Source organism: Zalophus californianus, chromosome 13 (assembly GCF_009762305.2).
Source record: "Zalophus californianus isolate mZalCal1 chromosome 13, mZalCal1.pri.v2, whole genome shotgun sequence".
Taxonomy (NCBI): Eukaryota; Metazoa; Chordata; class Mammalia; order Carnivora; family Otariidae; genus Zalophus; species Zalophus californianus.
Genome location: NC_045607.1, coordinates 21,402,663 through 21,423,260, shown reverse-complemented (window position 1 = coordinate 21,423,260; position 20,598 = coordinate 21,402,663). Strand labels below are relative to the sequence as shown.

The 20,598-nt window shown below is 37.5% G+C and overlaps 1 protein-coding gene across 11 annotated transcripts in view; it reads right to left on the bottom strand.

Moving 5' to 3' along the window:
* The window catches only part of PTBP3 (polypyrimidine tract binding protein 3), a 124,162-nt gene that overhangs the window by 79,728 nt on the left and 23,836 nt on the right, over nucleotides 1-20,598 (bottom strand). For 6 of the 11 annotated variants that reach the window (XM_027614598.2, XM_027614600.2, XM_027614608.2 and 3 more), the window contains one exon: nucleotides 2,829-2,910. In XM_027614598.2, coding sequence (XP_027470399.1) covers nucleotides 2,829-2,910 — 82 coding nt within the window. The remainder of the gene's footprint in view (nucleotides 1-2,828; nucleotides 2,911-20,598) is intronic. The other 5 variants (XM_027614599.2, XM_027614606.2, XM_027614603.2 and 2 more) reach the window with 1 other exon arrangement.

Here is a 20,598-nt window from a genome sequence, read left to right as displayed (position 1 = left end):
TTAGTGAGCATCCTGGATGTTGAGAACTTGTGATCCATACCTACAAATAGCTAGTTAAACCACTGAACAAAAATAAAGAGAAAAATGTTTAAAAATAACTAAAGAGAAGTAATTTTACCTACAAAGTAATAACCAAGACTGACAACAGACTTCTAAACAACAGAAGCCAAAAGAATAATAGAACAGTACCTTGGATGTGTTAAGAGAAAACAACTGTCAACCTAAAATTCAAAATAGCTAACTAACATTGAATAGTGATAATGAAATAGACATTTTTAGTCAAAGTCTGAGAAGTTACCATTTATAGAGCTTTGCAGAAACAGCTACTAAAGAAGATATGCTTCAGGAAGAGAAACACTGAACACAGAACGGGATATAAGAAATTCAAAACATAAAAGCAAAACAGAACAAACTGCTGCTGCCAGCTAAACTCCCATTTCATATTTCTTTCTTTTCCTAAGTAATCAATCAACCAGCATGAAATCTTTCTGGTCATCCATCCTGGTAGTTCATAAACGTGACCAAACAAAGTGACCTGTTTTTTTTGTTTTTTTTTTTAAAGATTTTATTTATTTATTTGAGAGAGAGAGAATGAGAGATAGAGAGCACGAGAGGGAAGAGGGTCACAGGGAGAAGCAGACTCCCTGCTGAGCAGGGAGCCCGATGTGGGACTCGATCCCGGGACTCCAGGATCATGACCTGAGCCGAAGGCAGTCGCTTAACCAACTGAGCCACCCAGGCGCCCCAAAGTGACCTGTTTTTAAAATAAGAACAAACATAATGGGTCCCACCCTAGATGTACTGTAACTCTAGGAGTAAGGATTTTTTTTTTTTAAAGTAGGCTCCATGCCCAGTGTGGAGCCCAACATGAAACTGGAACTCAACAATACCGAAATCAAGGCGTGAGCTGAGATCAAGAGTCAGATGCTCAACCAACTGAGCCACCCAGGCACCCTAAGGACAGACATTTTCTTACAAGCCTACCAGACCAGGAGGATAACCAGGTTTAGAAACTTCAGATTCTACTATTTCCTCATACAGCATTTCTCAAAGTATGGTTCCTCAAATGGCAACATCACCATTACCTGGGAATTGGTGGAAATACAAATTCTCAGGACTCACCTCAGATCTACTTTATTAGAAATTCTGGGTATGGACTCAGGAACCGTGCTTTAACAGGCCCTCCAGGTGATTCTGACGCCAGCTCAAGTTTGAGAAAACAGCTTTAGTTTCATGCTCATATTACTCTGTTCACACTTCTACATGAACAAATCCTCTGCTGCTGTCCTGCCCACAAAATCTTTCCATTTAGTACTATAGAGCAGTGTACCATGGTTAACCAATTCCCACTTATTCTTAATCTCTTAAATGAATTTCCATTGCATCTTTTGCCTTAACCGAACCTAGTCCACTTCTCTTATACAGTCCTCACATAAAAGCTGTTCACTCTCCCAAACACCCTGTACCTCAGGGTCTGGAAAGTGAGGTCTACTCATTTCCTATTCCCTATAACTCCAAAAACATTTGGATAAAAATCTGGCCTTCAGAGGCACCTGGGTGGCTCAGTCGGTTGGGCGTCTGCCTTTGGCTCAGGTCATGATCCCAGGGTCCTGGGATCAAGCCCCACACTGGGCTCCCCACTCAGTGGGGAGCCTGCTTCTCCCTCTCCCGATTGTGTGCTCTTTCTCTCTAATAAATAAGTAAAATATTTAAAAATAAAAATCTGATTTTTTCTGCAACTCTCCACTCTACATGCCTTTTCAACTGTGGATGATACTAACTTCCAAATTTCTTTCCTGATGTTGAGACCAGAAGAACCCAATGACTATCCAACATTTCCATTTGGATGTTGCAAAGGAACCTCAAATTCAAAATATAAAAATCTGAACCTCCTATGTTGTCCAACTTCTTTCTATATTTTCTATATGAATGGCACCAATATTCATCTACACAATTATCCAAGTCCAAAACCTGGAAATAAATCATCAGTGGAATCCCTTATTCAAACATTCAATTAATCACCAGCTACGATCAATTTCACCTTCAGTGAATTCTCCCATTCTCTCTATCACAACTGCTAGTGGTACAGTACAAATTACCATCCCTTACTGGGATATCCTACACAGCAGTAGCCTCTTAACTGCTCACTCTTCCTCCAGTGCTGCACTCTGCCAGTTCATTTTACAGTCCCCAAATTTCAAGAACACCTATTTTTATTTTTTTTAAGATTTTTTTATTTTTTATTAGAGAGAGAGCACAAGCAGGGGGAGCAGCAGGCAGAGGGAGAGGGAGAAGCAGACTCCCCTGCTCAGCAGGGAGCCCGACATGGGGCTCAATCCCAGGACCCCAGGACCATGACCTGAGCCGAAGGCAGACGCTTAACCATCTGAGCCACCCAGGTGCCCAAGAACACTTATTTTTAAACCATGTGGTAACTTATGGAATGTAAATTATGTTCCAATTTTTTAAAAATCATGTGATCTTATAGTTTTAATACTTCTATTATTCTAAACCATCATTAAACACAAGCTTTTAAATATAGCTCTTTTAACTCAATTGTTCTGGGTCACCAACCTATTGACAGTTTTATCACAAAGAACATCAATCAAAAAAGTAATTATCAAATTAGATCCAAATTAATTCTTAAAATTTAAGAGCTACAATTGGTAATTTCATTTATGTGAACTTTACTGCAATAAATTTTAGTTCTATTATAAATAATGGACTTCAACAAATGTTTATAAGATGAGCTAAGAACAGTGTAAAAAAATTTTTTTGAAACTCATGGAAAGAAAACATTTTAGATTTTGAAAAAAATGAAAACTCACCATACACACCTGTAGGAGTAGAATTGTTCATGGTAAAAGGTCCGTTAACGACACCAGAAGAAAGAAGCTCATCAGATCCCCGCTGAAAAGCAACGGCAATATTATGTTAATAAAAGAAGTCTTGGATAATGGTCCACCTTTACTACTAAAAATATCAAAAGTTAATATTACTTTGTCTGAATATCAAGGCATTTAAGGGGAAGTCCTCAAGAATCAAAACATCTAAATGAAGGTTGGAAGTAAATTTTACAGAAGAAAAATTACTGCATATCCACGTGGTTGTTAGTTATAAAAAAAAAAACTGCTATCACATAATGGGGGGCACAGTCCTGCAACCCTTTTTGAACAAACCCTATCTTCAGATGTTACATTTGAAGTACCAAAACCACATTTAGGGGTTATACCCTGAAACTATTCCTGCAATTTATTTTAAAGAATATTTAGTATATTTTAAGTATATTAAGATGTCAAGTTTTTGTAGTACATTTGTTTCTTTTTTTAGTTTAAGATTTCATATTTATTTGTCAGAGAGAGAGCACAAGGTGGGGGTGGGCAGAAGGAGAAGCAGGCTCCCCACTGAGCAGGGACCCGGACATGGGACCCAATCCCAGGACCCTGGGATCATGAAGGAGCCAAAGGCAGACACTTAACCAACTGAGCCACCCAGGCGCCCCTAGTATATTTATTTCTAAGTACTCATATGCAAATAACTTGTGTAGCACCCACTAAGAATCCCAACTTCTTAATACCTATGTATTTTTTTAAAATTGAACACAAAGATGAAATTTATTTCTATGTTGACCAAATCCTTTATAATCAGTGATTTTTTTATTCACTAATGTTCAAAATGATCTTTAATGTGTACTATTTCTTAAACAACTACTGTTTAAATAATTTACTCTTTTCTACAGGTAAGAGTTTTGACCAATTCAGGGTGCCTTGGTGGCTCAGTCAATAAGCATCTGCCTTCGGTTCAGGTCATGAGCCCAGGGTCCTGGGATCAAGCCGCCCCATCAGGCTCCCTGCTCCGCGGGAAGCCTGCTTTTCCCTCTCACATTCCCCCTGCTTGTGTTCCCTCTCGCTGTCTCTGTCAAATAAATAAAATCTTAAAAAAAAAGTTTTGACCAATTGCAAGCTGAACTGTCAATGCTAAAAGACAAGTCAGACAAGCCTTCTCATTTTAACTTAAGATCTATTACAAAGATTAAAAAATATACATTTACAATGGACAATAAATGCCATGTACAAAGTTAAAATCAAACAATTTCCAAGTGTTACTATTTGTTTAACTTGGTCAATTCTTAAGGTCAAGTATTTTGGTCTACTGGATGATAAAACTTAATTCCCAAACTCTCCTACAAATATTAAAATAGTAATAACTCTCCAAAAGATGTTTAATGTTTAGGTGTTAAGTACCACCGTAGGAAACTTCAGCCTTTGCTAAAGGCAAACCACCAATGTGTTTGCATAACAGAAATACAATTATTTAAACAATTCCTGTATTAAACCATCCAGATATTATTCCCCTTGTTTCTTCACTAGAAATTTCTTCAGACAAATTGGGACAAGAGGAAGAAATTAAGTAAGCACACAAGATGAAATAAAAATGAAAATCTCAACTTCGAGAAGGACCAGGATTAAGGCCTCATTTAAGGAACATATGTTATCTTCCTGATGATGTCTGAAATAGGAAAGACTTTGTGGTTCACTGGCTACCTGCAATTATGGAGAAAGATGAATTTCTGCAGTTTTAAATGCAGTAAAAATTTAAACATGTCCAGTATGTTTTTATCTCTGAGGATTTGGTAAAAGAGGTGTTACTAATAGATATATTTTCTACATATACATGAGTTTAGTATCCGTATGTTTCTATACGTAAACTGAGTTAATTTGAAACCACTTCAGCTTTTTCCTAGACTTACAGAAGTATGTTAAAATGTCAACTAAGCACTAATTCTAAGAGGACTGCAAACTGAAATATAAACGGCAAAACAATAAAGACTCTAGAAGATAACAGAAGAGTATCTTCATAATTTTGGAGTAAGGAAAGATTTCTTAAACAAGACACAAAAAAGCACAATTATGAAGGAAAAATACTGATAAATGAGACAACACTGAAATTAATCATTTTATTTACAATATACACAATATCAAATCATTATGTTGCACACCTGAAACTAACACATGTCAATTAAAAAAAAAAAATTTTATTTAACAAAAGACATAAGATTTAAAAGGCAAGTTAAAGAGTGGGAGAAAATATCTGCACTACATATAACCAACAAGTTTTATTGTTTTTTTTTTTAAGATTTTATTTATCTATTTGAGAGAGAGCACGCAAGCAAGAGTGGGGAAAGAGCTAAGGGGGAGGGAGAGAGAAGGGAAAGAATCTCAAGCAGACTCCCCACTAAGTGGTGATCCTTCTCAGGACCCTGAAATCATGACCTGAGCCAAAACCAAGAGTCAGACGCTTAACTGACTGAGCCACCTAGTTTTGTTTTGTTTTGTTTTTTAAAGATTTTATTTATTTATTTGATAGAGAGAGACAAAGCGAGAGAAGGAACACAAGCAGGGGGAGTGGGAGAAGGAGAAGCAGGCTTCCCGCCAAGCAGGGAGCCCAACGCAGGGCTCGATCCCAGCACCCTGGGATCATGACCTGAGCCGAAGGCAGACGCTAACGACTGAGCCACCCAGGCGCCCCTGAGCCACCCAGTTTTATATCCAGAACTTACTATGAAAAAGAAAAAAGGAGGGAAAAATAACCTCATTAGCAATCACTGAGAAAAAGTCAAGATAAAAGAAAATGACAAGAGTTCAACAGGCACCTAACAAAGTAGTAGACTTTATTTTTGTTGGAGAGTATTTGTGCTTTCTCCTTCTCCTGTGAAAGGATTTTTCACCCCCATCCATGGTGATATGACTTGCAATGCCTCTTGTGAGAGAATACTTCCCTCACCCACTGACACTGAGCACGGTTTTGTGATATGCTTTGGCCTATGGAATATGAATAGACATGAACTTTGATAAATCCAAGCAGAAGCTTCAAAAGATATTAGTAGTTTCTGCTAATTTTTTCCTCTTTCCCTCTGAAATAGGAGCATATTCCAAAGAGGGGCTGCTCTTTCAGCCTGACTTCCAGAATAAGAACACACAGAGCTTCACAACAGCCACCAACACTGTAAGTGAACCAGAAAAAAAAATTTTTCTAACCTATTATCTAAATTACTAATATCATATCCAATAAACGTATGAAAAGATGCTTAACCCCATTGGTCATCAGGGAGATGAGCGTTAAAACCATAATAAAATACTAGATACTAAAAAAGACTGAAAAGGGACGCCTGGGTGGCTCAGGCGGTTAAGCGTCTGCCTTTGGCTCAGGTCATGATCCCAGAGTCCTGGGATCGAGTCCCACATCGGGCCCTTTGCTCGGTGGGGAGCCTGCTTCTCCCTCTGCCTGCCGCTTCCCCTGCTTATGTTCTCTCTTTCTCTTTGACAAATAAATAAATTAAATCTTTAAAAAATAAATAAATAAAAATAAAAAAGATGGACACTATCAAGAGTTGATAGCATCAACTAGTATGAATCAGAGCTAGTATGTTGCTAGTTGGAGTGCAAGTTGGCACAACTCTGGAAAACTAACTGAATATACTCCTACAATCCTTATGTATTCTACTCCTATGGATACACTCAAGAGATTGAATGCTTATGTGAACCTAAACATATAAGAATGTTCTCAGCAGCATTATTTCTACTCGCCAAATTGGAAATAGCCAAATGTTTTTTTTTTTAAAGATTTATTTATTTTGAGAGAGTGAGAATGAGAGAGAGAGAGAGACAGAGAGTACATGAGAGGGGGGAGGGTTAGAGGGATAAGCAGGTTCCTCGGTGAGCAGGGAGCCCAATGAAGGACTCGATCCCGGGACTCCAGGATCATGACCTGAGCCGAAGGCAGTCACTTAACCGACTGAGCCACCCAGGCAACCGGAAATAGCCAAATGTTATCAATGACAGAATGGACAGACTTTTTTTTAAGTAAATGAAATTTTTTTCATTTAAATTCAATTAATTAATATATAGTGTATTATTAGTTTCAGAGGTAGAGTTCAGTGATTCATCAGTCTTATATAACACTCAGAACTCATTACATCACATGCCCTCCTTAATGTCCATCACCGTTACCCCCATTCCCCTACCCCCCCCTCCAGCAACCCTCAGTTTGTTTCCTGAGATTAAGAGTCTCTTATGGTTTGTCTCCCTCTATGATTTCGTCTTGTTTTATTTTTCCCTACCTTCCCCTATGCTCCTGTTTTGTTTCTTAAATTCCACATAGGAGTGAAATCATATAACTGTCTTTCTCTGACTGAATTATTTCGCTTAGCATAATTACCCTCTAGTTCCATCCACATCACTGCAAATGGCAAGATTTTTTTTGATGGCTAATATTCCGTTGTGTGTGTGTGTGTGTGTGTATATATATACATGCATCTTCTTTATCCATTCATCTGTCAATGGACATCTGGGCTCTTTCCATAGTTTGGCTATTGTGGACATTGCTGCTATAAACATTGGGGTGCAGGTGCCCCTTCAGATCACTACATTTGTATCTTTGGGGTAAATACCTAGTAGTGCAATTGCTGGGTCATAGGGTAGCTATTTTCAACTTTTTGAGGAACCTCCACACTATTTTCCAGAGTAGCTGCACTAGCTTGCCCTCCCACCAACAGTGTAAGAGGGCTCCCCTTTCTCAGAATGGATAGATTTTTGTAAATGCGTTCAGGGATTTATAGCAATCAGAATGAACTACTGCTCCATACAATAACATAGATAAATCTCACGAGCATAAGAAATCAGTCACAAAAGAATATATATTACTGCATTTATATTGAGTTCAAAAATATGGTCAAAACTAAATGACACATTGGACAGCAACATGCAAAAGAATGAAACTGGACCGGGTGCCTGGGTGGCTCAGTTGGTTAAGCAACTGCCTTCGGCTCAGGTCATGATCCTGGAGTCCCAGGATCGGGTCCCACATCGGGCTCCCTGCTCGGTGGGGAGTCTGCTCCCTCTGACCCTCCCCCCTCTCATGCTCTCTCTCTCTCTCTCTCAAATAAATAAATAAATAAATAAAATCTTAAAAAAAAGAGAATGAAACTGGACCACTTTTCTTACACCACATACAAAAATAAAGTCTAAGTGGATTAAAGACCTAAATTTGAGACCTGAAAAAATAAAAACCATAAAAACTGTAAAAATCATAACTTCTTTGACATCAGCCATAGCAACTTCTTTCTAGCTGGGTCTCCTGAGACAAGGGAGATGAAAGCAAACATAAACTATAGGGACTCCATCAAAATAGAAAGCTTCTGCACAGCAAAGGAAACAATCAACAAAACTAAAAGACATCCCATGGAATGGGAGAAGGTATCTGCAAATGACATATCCAATAAAGGGTTAGTATCCAAAATATATAAAGAACTGATACTACTCAACACCCCAAAAACAAATAATCCAATTAAAACAAGGGCAGAAGACATGAACAGACACTTTTTCAAAGAAGACATACAGACAGCCAATAGACAACATGAAAACATATTCAACATCACCCATCATGAGAGAAATGCAAACCAAAACAACAAAAAGATATCACCTCACACCTGTCAGAATGCCTAAAATTAACATGAGAAACAAAAGGTGTTGGCAAGGATGCAGAGAAAGGGGAACCTTCTGGCAGTGCTGGGGGGAATGCAAACTGGTACAACCATGTGGAACACATTATGGAGGTTCCTCAAAAAGTTAAAAATAGAACTACCCTACAATCCAGCAATAGCACTGAGTATTTACCCAAAGAATAAAAAAATACTAATTCAAAGGGATACATGCACCCCAATATTTATAGTACTGTTAACTACAAAGGCCAAATTACAGAAACTGCCCAAGTGTCCATCAATTAATGAATGGAAAATGAAGTTGTGGTATATATACACAATGGAATATTACTCAGCCATAAAAAGAATGAAATCTTGAGGCACCTGGATGGCTCAGTTGATTAAGCGGCTGCCTTTGGCTCAATCCCAGGGTGCTGGGACTGAGCCCCACATCGGGCTCCTTGCTCAGTGGGGAGCCTGCTTCTCCCTCTGTCTGCCTGCTGCTCCCCCAGCTTGTGCTCTCTCTCTCACTACAAACTCTTTCTCTGTGTCAAATAAATAAATAAAATCTTTAAAAAAAAAGAAAAAGAAATCTTGCCACATGCAATGACATGGATGGAGCTAAAGAGTATTATGCAAAGCAAAATAAGTCAGTCAGAGAAAGACAAATACCATTTGATTTTACTCATATGTGGAATTTAAGAAACAAAACAAATAAGCAAAGGGAAAAAAGAGAGGGGGGGGGCAAACCAAGAAACAGACTCTTAACTATAGAGAACAAAGGGATGGTTACCAGGAGGGAAGTAGGTGGAAGGGCATGTTTAATAAATGGTGTTGGGGATTACGGAGCGCACTTGTGATGAGCATAGGGTGATGTATGGAAGTACTGAATCACTATATTGTACACCTGAAACTAGTATTACACTGTATGTAACTAACTGGAATTTAAATAAAAACTTAAAAAAAAACCAAACTACTGTACTTCAAGGACACCATCAAAAAAATGAAAAGCTGGAGAATGGGAGAAAGTATTTGCAAAATCTAAGTAATAAAAAGACATATTTGTATTTGTAAAAATAGGCAAAAAGGATTTGAAAATACATTTCTCCAAAGATATACAAATGGATTATACGCACATGAAAAGATACTCAACATCATTAGACATTAAGGAAAAGCAAATTTTAAACAAAGAGAGCACTTCAAATAAAACTTAAGACTATGACTATGACATCACCACGCACCTATCAGAACAATTAGAATAAGGAATAGTGACAGTATCAAATGCAGGTGAGGATGTGGAAGAAGGTGGATTTCATACATTGCTGACAGGAATGGTACAGCCACTTTGGACAGTTTGGTGATTTCTTTAAAATAAAACATACACAACAATCTCAACCATATTCTCAAAATGAAAATTCACATGTTCTACAATTTTATTTATATAACATTGTCAAAATGACAAAATTATAGAGATGAGATATCAACTACTACAGTTAATTCTCAGAGATCATGCCTATAATTATAATGGTGATCCACAAGGTATCCCTTCAAAGGCAGACAACATTCAAAAACAAAACAAAACAAAAAAACCACAATCATATAAGTTACTTATGGGAATCTAAACCTAAGATAAAGGCAGGAAAGAATCAAAAGGCAGACAATATACACCAGAAAAATTAAACAAATTTAAATTATGAGCAAATAAGAGCTTTGTAAAATCAAAAAAATTAAGAAAATAGAACAGCCTCTCCTAAATAAAATGCAAAGGGATACAACAGCTCAAAGGAAAGGCAAGTAAGAATTCTACCAAAGGATTTAAAAGACAGACTGATGGAAAAAAGAATAAAACAGTGTCATGAAAGTCATCCATTAGAAAGAGAAGATAGCCAAAAGTGCAAAACACCTTTTCTGCCACCCAAAGAAGAACCAACCTCTCCTGCAAGGAACCAACTCTTACTCTAGAATTTCAGCATCAAAAAGCTAACAAAGAACTAATTTTCAGGGGCGCCTGGGTGGCTCAGTCGGTTAAGCGTCTGCCTTCAGCTCAGGTCATGATCCCGGGGCCCTGGGATGGAGGGAGCCCTGCATCAGGCTCCCTGCTCAGTGGGGAGTCTGTTTCTCCCTCTCCCTCTACAGCTCCCCCTGTATGTGCACTCTCACTTGCTCTCCTGCTCTCTCTCAAATAAAATCTTAAAACAACAACAACAAAAACTTTCAGGAAAGCACTCCCTTGGAGGCACATGAGATTACCTAAAATGCATCTAACAAAGGTGACAACTGTTAACACAGGCCCCACAGTGCTTCACAGCTAAGAATCCATACAATTGTCTACATTTTTCTTAACGCACACATGCCATTTCAGTTTCCATTTGGGGAGAGAACTGAGTTATTCACGGTTCTCTTTCTATCTCATTTAATAAACTGTTACCTAGTTTCCTAACTGGGAAATCACCAACCATTAACATGAAATTTTTGCCTGTTGCTTACCTAATCAAGTCTAAACTTATTGTGATGGCTATTACAAGCTCTTTCTAACCTGTATCTCCTACTCACAGTAACACTCCTGTCCTGTAATTTGCCCCCGACACGTCATCTTTATTCTTGCCTCTTTATGCTATTTTTCCACCTCAAACACTAGCCCTTCACTACATATCCATTCCTGACTACTGATCACAGATAAATAATACCACATCCTTGAAAATTTTTCTATCCCCAAAATGAAGAGGTTGAACTTAATCTTGATTGTCTTGCAGCATTAAAATGTGTATGGTTTAGGGTATTAGCACACTTGCATAACATATCCTGCCTATACATATAACTATCAATATCACACATTTTGTCAAATATGTCTGCGAAGTTTTTTTTCAGCTACTTTGAGTCTATTGCTGTGTCTTATACTCAATTATATTTCCCCAAAGTCTACAGCATAGTGTCAGGTACATTATGTGTAATGGCTCTCTGCCTTGGTTATGCATTACAACCATATAGCCATTTAAAATAAATACTATTTGGGGCACCTGGGTGGCTTAGTTGGTTAGGCATCTGCCTTGGGCTCTGGTCATGTTCCCAAAGTCCTGGGACTGACTCCCACATGGGGCTCCCTGCTCAGTGGGGAGCCTGCTTCTCCCTCTGCCCCTCATCCCACTCTTGCGCTCTCTCTCACTCTCTCTCAAATAAAATCTTCAAAAAAATAAAAATAAATAAAATAAAATGAATACTATTTATAAAGTCCCACCCCAGAGATTCTTAACCAACAGATCTAGGCTGAGGCAGAACCTGTATATTTCCATAGCTCTAATGTGTACCCAACTGAGAACTACTATAAAGAGATGTTGTAATAAACACAGAAACATAACAGTAAAGTGGTTTAAAATACAGTCTTCTAGAGTATACCATATCTAGGTCTGAACAGGCTCCACAACCTTAAATTTACCTTTGTATGATACTACATATTATTTAACCTCCCCAAGGCTCAGTTTGCTCATCTATAAAAAAGAATCATAAAGGTATCCATCCTCATGGGTCACTCTGAGGATTAATCTTTTTTTTTTTTTTTAAGATTTTATTTCTCTATTTGTCAGAGAGAGACACAGCGAAAGAGGGAACACAAGCAGACGGAGTAGGAGAGGGAGAAGCAGGCTTCCCGCGGAGCAGGGAGCCCGATGCGGGGCTCGATCCCAGGACCCTGGGATCATGACCTGAGTCGGAGGCAGACGCTTAACGACTGAGCCACTCCGGCGCCCCTGAGGATTAATATTTCTAATACATAAGCATCCCTTAAACACTGGCAATAAACACTGATGATTAATTTCAGTCATTTTCAAAAGTTACACATATTCAATGTAGTTATTATTAGGTAACAATCAAAAAGGTGAAAGGTAACATTCTTTAAATAAAGAAAACTTTTTAAAGTTTTAAAAAGAAATGTCACTTCCCCATTCTAACAACAACAAAAAAACTGATTTAAAAAAATTGATAAAAGACTTGGTTTTCATAAAACACGCTTAAAAACTGAAAGCAACTGGACTTCTGGTTGGCTCAGTTGGTTAAGCGTCTGTCTTTGGCTCTGATCATGATCCCAAGGTCCTGGGATTGAGTCCCACATCAGGCTACCTCCCCAATGGGGAGTCTGCTTCTCACTCTCCCTCTACCTCTCCCCGCTGCTCATGTGTGTACACTCTCTCTCTCAGATAAATTCTTAAAAAAAAGAAAAACTGAAAGCAACGCTTTTCACATTTTATGTAACAAACTCTTAAAATATATATCCATTTCTAATAAATAAAACTGAAACCCTCTTTGTATAGGATTACAGAGGAGATCTAATAGTCCCATTTATGATTAACCTCTGGGAATGAGAAAGAATAAACTATGTATCTTCCTGGGCATAAGGACTTTTCCTGTAGAACACTGATAAGACCTGTTAAGAGAAAAAAAAGAAGTAAAAGTTTTCTCTATACCCATCCTTATTTAAGCAACTTTGCATATTCATTCAATTATCTCAGAATAAATCTACAGATGTTAAATAGCTAGTTTATTTTTATAATTCATTTTTAAGTGCATTTTGCAAAGTTATAATATGAATCTATGTTCCTCTCTCTAACTCTTTTATAACATAAACTTTTGCTACATTGTTATATTCTTCATAATTATTTTTAATGGATTCTTAAAATTTTATAATGGCACACTTAACTATCCCATTATTAAATTTAGTGTTACTTGCAATTTATTGGTATATAAATTATGCTACATTATTTCTTCATTTAGAATGCAGTATTTTCTTCTATATTCTATTCAAAATAAATATTCAGAAGTGAAATAAACAATTTTTCCTTTGTGAACGTAATAGTAAGACTGTGAGAAATCTCTAGTTCTTACTCAACAATGTAGAGTAACTGCTAGTTACTACTATACTACAAGTGACTAGTAACAAGTATTTTTATTTCTTTTTAAGATTTTTATTTATTTATTTGAGAGAGAGAGAATGAGAGAGAGCACATGAGATGGGGGAGGGTCAGAGGGAGAAGCAGACTCCGCGCCGAGCAGGGAGCTCAATGCGGGACTCGATCCAGTGACTCCAGGATCACGACCTGAGCCGAAGGCAGTCGCTCAACCAACTGAGCCATCCTGGCACCCCAGAAGTATTTTTATTTCTATAAGGGTCTTTCAAATATTGTTAGAATTAGCACAGGACCACCTCATTTTAATATTACTCAGAGTTTGGCTCACAGTTTGTATAGTAAAGAATTTAAGCTTGCCAATGAGAGGTGTGGCTTTTGCCCCCTCCTTCTGGGAGGTAACATCTAAACACCAGGAAGGTCACACCTAAGTATCTTTTTATTTTCCTTTTTAAACCTGGAGGCTTAGGTCACTGCCAGTCTTAGGGTAGGTACTGACCCCACCAAAAAGATCAACAGTGTGATTTAAGGTGGATGTTGGCTTTTAGTCATGCTTGAAGACTGAAATTAGTCTCAAAGGCAATCAATAATGCCTACATAAAGGGGCTTCTCCACAAAAATATACTTAATCACTAAAGCACAATTGAGGTTCCCTGTTTGACAATACTCCTTAAGTACTGTCACACACTGATGCTGGGAAAATAATGTGTCCTAATGCCATAAAAAGAGGACAAAGGATGCTCTGTTTGGTACTTCCCCAGACTTGGCCTAATGTGTTTCTTCCCTTGGCTGACTTAAATCTATATCCTTTCCCTGTAACAATCAGTAAAGCTTTCAGTGAGTTCCATAACTCCTTCTAGCAAATTATGGTACCTCAGCGTTGGTTTTGGAACCCCCAGAACTTATAACTGGTGTCAGAAGTGAGGGTAGTCTTCTGTGGACTGTGTCCCCTAACTTTGCAGTTGGCCTAATTCTTCTCATGGTTAAATGATGAATCAATCAAATATAATAAAACTATTCACTTAACAGATTTTTTAAAACTTTATTCTTAATCTCTGAATTACCATTTGGACTTCTAACTATAAAAAAAAAAAATTAGCCTAAAAATGTGATCAAATATTCAAGTATAGAAAAACCAGAATAATTAAATTTATATGACATCTTAAATAAATTAATATAACATCTTAACTGTCACACTCAATGCTTCCACACAAAATATAAACTGTCATAATAAAAAAATGATGAACACTGCAGAGTCTTCAAAATAAAAACATTTAAGTCTGATAATTCTACTAGATCTTTAAAGAGCAACAGGAGAAGCTGTCAAAAAATAATATACCTAAAATTACACATAAGTAAAGCAAACACTATCATATCAAGTGAAGTGTTGGAATGGCTATTTTTATTTTTACACTGAATACACAAGAAAAAAGATTTGATCCTAAAGCTTCATACCTGGAAATCCTGTTTTATATCAGAAAAAGGGTTGACTATTCATCAGATAGAATAAACCACACATCTCTCAAATAATTATATTTTATTTTGACCTTAATAATTTCAGGATTGATAACAGACAAGGAGAGCAAAAGGAGCTTACATTTGAAAATGAGGTCATAGAAAAAGTATTCTGATAATCAAAATTTACTGGCTAAGCTTCCCCCCCCAAGAATTCATTTTCAAAGTATAGAAAACAAAGGTTTGTTTAATATTACAAAGCTCAAATCCCAAAAGTCATATTACTTTGTAAAGCTCTGTAAAAGATGAGAAAAACTCAATTAGTTCTGTATTACTTTAAACATTCCCTCCTTTTACAAAACAACTTTTCTTTCCTAGACATAAATTCTTTCTCCTGAAAACACATCACTGTCTATAATTATGAACTACTTCAGGTCAAAAAAAATTTCTGAAAATTATACTTAATATTTATATTCTAAGTGTCTGAAAAGCAATTTTCCACTATACTAAGGAAGGTAAATTGAGTATCTCTAATAAGGGTTGACTACTATGAGAGATTATGGTTTAAGAGACGGGTGGAAAATAAACAGAATGAAGACCCCTATGCTACAGATAAACAAATTAACATTATACAAAAAGGCTTTAACAAGCCAAATAATGAAGACATCTCGGAAGTGGGCTGTATGAAAACACTGGATCAACAGTCTCCTTAGAAACACACAGTAAATTTACATAAGTGCAGCAGTTGCCCGTGGGCTTGTTAGCTCTCTGGCTAAGTCAACACACCTATCAGCTTCACAGCCTCAAGTATCAATTACTGAAGTTCCCTCCTGTTAAAGAATAATGAAATACACAGGACAACAAAGCAAAGGAATATTGTAATTAAGCAGCACAAATAAAGTGTTTCACTATCAAATTTGATGGGAAGTGGTTTTAGTTAGCATTAAAGAGATATTATTAATATGACAGAAGGCAATCCACACAACTGAGAAAAAGCCACTAAAGTAACATGTAAGGAAGATTCTGAAAATAAACCATTAACTCAGTTAAATTTCGGATCATACCTAAAATTCATATGATATTCAAGATATCATTTGTTTTAGCCTATTAAGACGCTATGACCATAAAAGAGAGGCTATCAAAACTACCTCAGAATTGTCTATGATCCTAGTACTTCTTTTTAAGAAAAATAATCTTAAATACTGAAATTAATATCCAAGTTCTACCGTAAAGCCAAGGTAGCCCCCTCTATTAAATTTCTAGCAGACAGTCTTAGTGAGGCTTTGTGAACACTGGTTCCAGAACAGAAAACACATGTTAATCCTGCCCTGTTAATTATGTTTTTCCATAAATAGAAATAAAAGTGATATTATGTAAAGTCTCACCATACTATGTCCACTTGTTGATTATGGTCTCCTGATTAATCACCTTTATATCCTCCTCCACAGAACCTACTATAATGTTTTACAATGCATCTATGTTCAAAACTTTTTTCTTAAGAAATGAATAAAAATTATATAGAGAAGGGAATAAACTGAATATTCAGTGAGGCTTTCAGATTAACTGTGAGGCAGTGACTCCAAGTATTTTTTTTTTAATTCAGCCTTTTGTTAACATTCATCCTTTCACAGCCTCCTGTAACTCAAAGCACATCCAAACCCAAAGGCACTCGCTGTTATTGGTAATTCTACCCCTAAAAATGACTTGGAGATCATATTCCCACAAACACTGTGGCCCCATCAACACTCTTTATCTACAAAATGTGTGACTGTGCCTAAACACATTTCTTAAAAAACAATTACCACCCCCACCCCAAAAACAGTTACCACATTGTTCACTTGTAATATTTTCTTTTCCAAAGCTGCCACTGTTGAGATTTTAGGACAGTTAGAATAAAAAAGGCAACGATGGGGCAAATTCTTCAAACATGCAGCTGTGGCAAAGTTCAAAATCCCACTGATGAACGAGTTTCAATAAAATGATCTTTTTTTTTTTTAAGATTTTATTTATTTATTTGACAGAGAGAGACACAGTGAGAGAGGGAACACAAGCAGGAGGAGTGGGAGAGGGAGAAGCGAAGCAGGCTTCCCGCAGAGCAGGGAGCCCGATGTGGGGCTCGATCCCAAGACCCTGGGACCATGACCCGAGCCGAAGGCAGACGCCCAACGACTGAGCCACCCAGGCGCCCCTCAATAAAATGATCTTGAATGCCTTCATTTTATATGGGCATCTGAGCAAAAAAATATTAACTTTTTAAATGACTAAATTATTCCTCCAAAAGCCTTCTAATTCATGACATGCAACCAAAATGCCATTTATTTGAATATTTAGTTCCTACTATACAGCACAGTCCATACATATTGAATTCAACATGTATAATTGCCTTAGCAATAACATTCCTTCATTCAACAAATCCAACAAATACTTACTGAGCACCCAACTATGAGAGCCATGTCTTTTACCACTGGGGAAAATCCCAGTGAATGACAAAAAAAAACCCTGCCCTTAATGTACAGAGCTTACAATATTGCAGAAGGAAACAGATAATAATCAAAAATTTTAAATTATATAATATGTTTTGAAGTCATAAGTGCTTTCTGGGGCACCTGGGTGGCTCAGTCAGTTGGGCGTCTGCCTTTGGCTCAGGTCATGATCCTGGAGTCCTGGGATCGAGCCCATATTGGGTTCCCTGCTCAGCAGGGAGTCTGCTTCTCCCTCTGCCCCTCACCCAGCTCGTGTTCTCTCTCACTCTCTAGGTCTCTTTCTCACATAAACAAAGTTTTTAAATAAATAAGTGCTTTTTTAAAAGGAAAGCAGCAGCCAAAGATGAGGAGGAGAATTACAATTTTAAACAGGCAGTGAAGGAAAGACTTAAAAGAAAGTGACACTTAAGCAAAATCTTAAAGGAGGTAAGGAGTAAGCTATGTAGGTAGCTGAGAGAAGAATGTTGTAAGCAGAGGAAACTGGTATAGAATGCCTTGCATGTTCCAGAAAACTGAGAAGGCAACTGTTACTGGGAGTGAGCAAGGGGTAAAGAGAAATAAAGACATTGGAGGGTGTGTAATAGCATGTGTGGCATTGAAGGCCATTCTAAAAAATGTTATTGTGTGAAATGAGGGACACAGAGTTTTGAACAGAGGAGTAACATGATCCAATTTACTTTCTGAAGGATCACTCTGGCTACTGTGTTGAGAAAAGCAAATTCACCTAAATGTTAGTAGGGATCATTATATCTGCCTTATCTACTTGTCATGTGTAAATATTAATTAGAGAGAAAGGGGTTATTTTCATTCTGAAAAATAATGAACTTTAAAAATTTTGCTGGGGCACCTGGGTGGCTCAGTTGGTTAACTGTCTGCTTTAGGCTCAGGTCATGATCTTGGGGTCCTGGGATTGAGCTCCATGGCAGGCTCCCTGCTCAGCAGGGCATCTGCTTCTCCCTCTCCCTCTGCCCCTCCCTCCAACTCGTGTTTTCTCTCTCACTCTCAAATAAATAAAATCTTAAAAATGAATAAATAAATAAAATTTTGCTACCATGTGTCTCAAGCTCCATACTAGATCTTTCAATCAAACACACTTCATGAGGATTTTTGGCCAATTCTACTACTGACCATTACCATATTACCATCTCAAAAATGTTAATAAAACATTTAATTTTATATTTCTTAAAATTTATTTTAAAAAACAAAAAATAAAATTTCTTTTTGCATCATTTAGTGACCTATAAGTATCTATGAATTTTATAAGAGCCACATTATATGGACTTAAGCTAGTTCATGTTTCTTTAAAGAACATTAAGAAATCAGAGTGAACGGTAATGAGCCCTAACATATGGAATCCCAAAGCATCACAAAAATAGGACAGTATTCCAACCTCCTTTTGATATTAGTGAAATTACAAATATACCTTACTACTTAAGCAGACTAGAAACTATGCTTCCAGGGGCACCTGGGTGGCTCAGTTGGTTAAGCGACTGCCTTCGGCTCAGGTCATGATCCTGGAGTCCCGGGATCGAGTCCCACATCGGGATCCCTGCTCAGCGGGGAGTCTGCTTCTCCCTCTGACCCTCTTCCCTCTCATGCTCTCTATCTCTCATTCTCTCTCTCTCAAATAAATAAAATCTTAAAAAAAAAAATAGAAACTATGCTTCCACCCCTAATTCTAATAAAAGAGCATACTATTTATTTGTCCTAGAACAAACCAATTTCCAAAAATAGTGCTGCTTATTAACCAAATGCTATATGGAATATTAATTTCCCTAAAGCCAATACAGTCACCATGGTATAAAAAACAGAGCATGTGCTTTGCCAACAAACCTTTGTTTGAATCCAGCCCCTGTCACTTACTGCCTGTTTGATCTAAGGTATTATGTTACAGTAACATCACAGGTTTGGTACCCTCTTCTGTAAAATTGGTCTAATGTTACAATAAATATGCAAAGTTCTTTTTCATAAAGGACTTCTTGTATACTGATACGTAGCAAGATAGGAATAAAATGCATTTTTTTTAATCTGGGGGGAGAAGGGCATAAGCAGTACTTGTAAATAGAATACTGATGTTATGTCTACTTATTCTAGGAATCATTGAGAGAGATGTTAAAACCTAGGATTATGGATTTGGCTCTTTCTTCTTTCACCCACAACTGTCATATAACTTCTCAAGAAAATGTCTTATTTTCGTAAGCAGAAGTCCTCTCTTAAATAATAAATCCTAAAATCTGAGGAGCGCAAGCTCAGTCTAAAAGGCTGACTCTCTGCAACTACTACACTGCTCCATAGCTGTTGATGCTGTTGCTCCAAATGTCATCACTAGCAATACAGCTGCTGAATAAAGTTCCTGTCTGCAGTAGTGACTGAGCACAAACCACTGTTAATCTGCCAGTATTCCTTCTGCACGTAAAGAAGGAAACTCTCCTCTGATGTTAGTCTCAGCTGCTAACCTCCCAAAGTTATAAAAATCTCAAATTCTATATAAATTCATTTATTTTCTCCCTCTCTCCAATTCCCACCCTCACATATACACACATACCCCTACTGCCCAAATCACAACAAACATTTTAATGTCAACGTCTAGAATTAGCCTCAAGACCAACTCCAGGTTCAATAATTCTTTAAGAGGACTCAAAGGAGTTGGCATAAGTTGTGTTCACAGCTAAGACTCATTACAATGGAAGGATACAAGGCAAAAGCAAGCAAAAGAGAAAGGCATCTGGGGCAAAATCTGGGGACACCAAGTGCAAGCTTCCAAGAGTTCTCTCCCAGTAGAGCCACACACACTTAATTCCTCCAGCAATGAATTGTAATAACTAACATACATGTATGTTATCTACCAGGGAAGGTCATTAGAGATTCACTGCCCAGGGTTTTTACTGGGAGCTGGTCACACAGATACCCTATGCCTAGCATGTACCAAAATTCCAGACTCCCAAAGTATAAATCATATCATTTATACAAACACGCTAGGAACAATAAGACACTCTTATCATTTAAGGACAAGTCATATCAATGTAGGGAACTGTTTACCAGCCAGGATTCTAGCCAAGGGCCAACCTTACAAACAGCCTTCCTAAGGACAGCAGTCTCTAGCCTGCTACATTAACTATTTTCTGTACACCTGCCAAACCCAAATGGTCAAACAAATCTTTACCTTTTCTTGCAGCTCTCTTGTAAGGCTGGACCCCAGACACCTTTCTTTTGTTTAGGTTCTATCTCCATAGCCATTGCTGCTACAGCAGCATTAGCAATGAATTTGAAAGGGGAGAAACTGGAG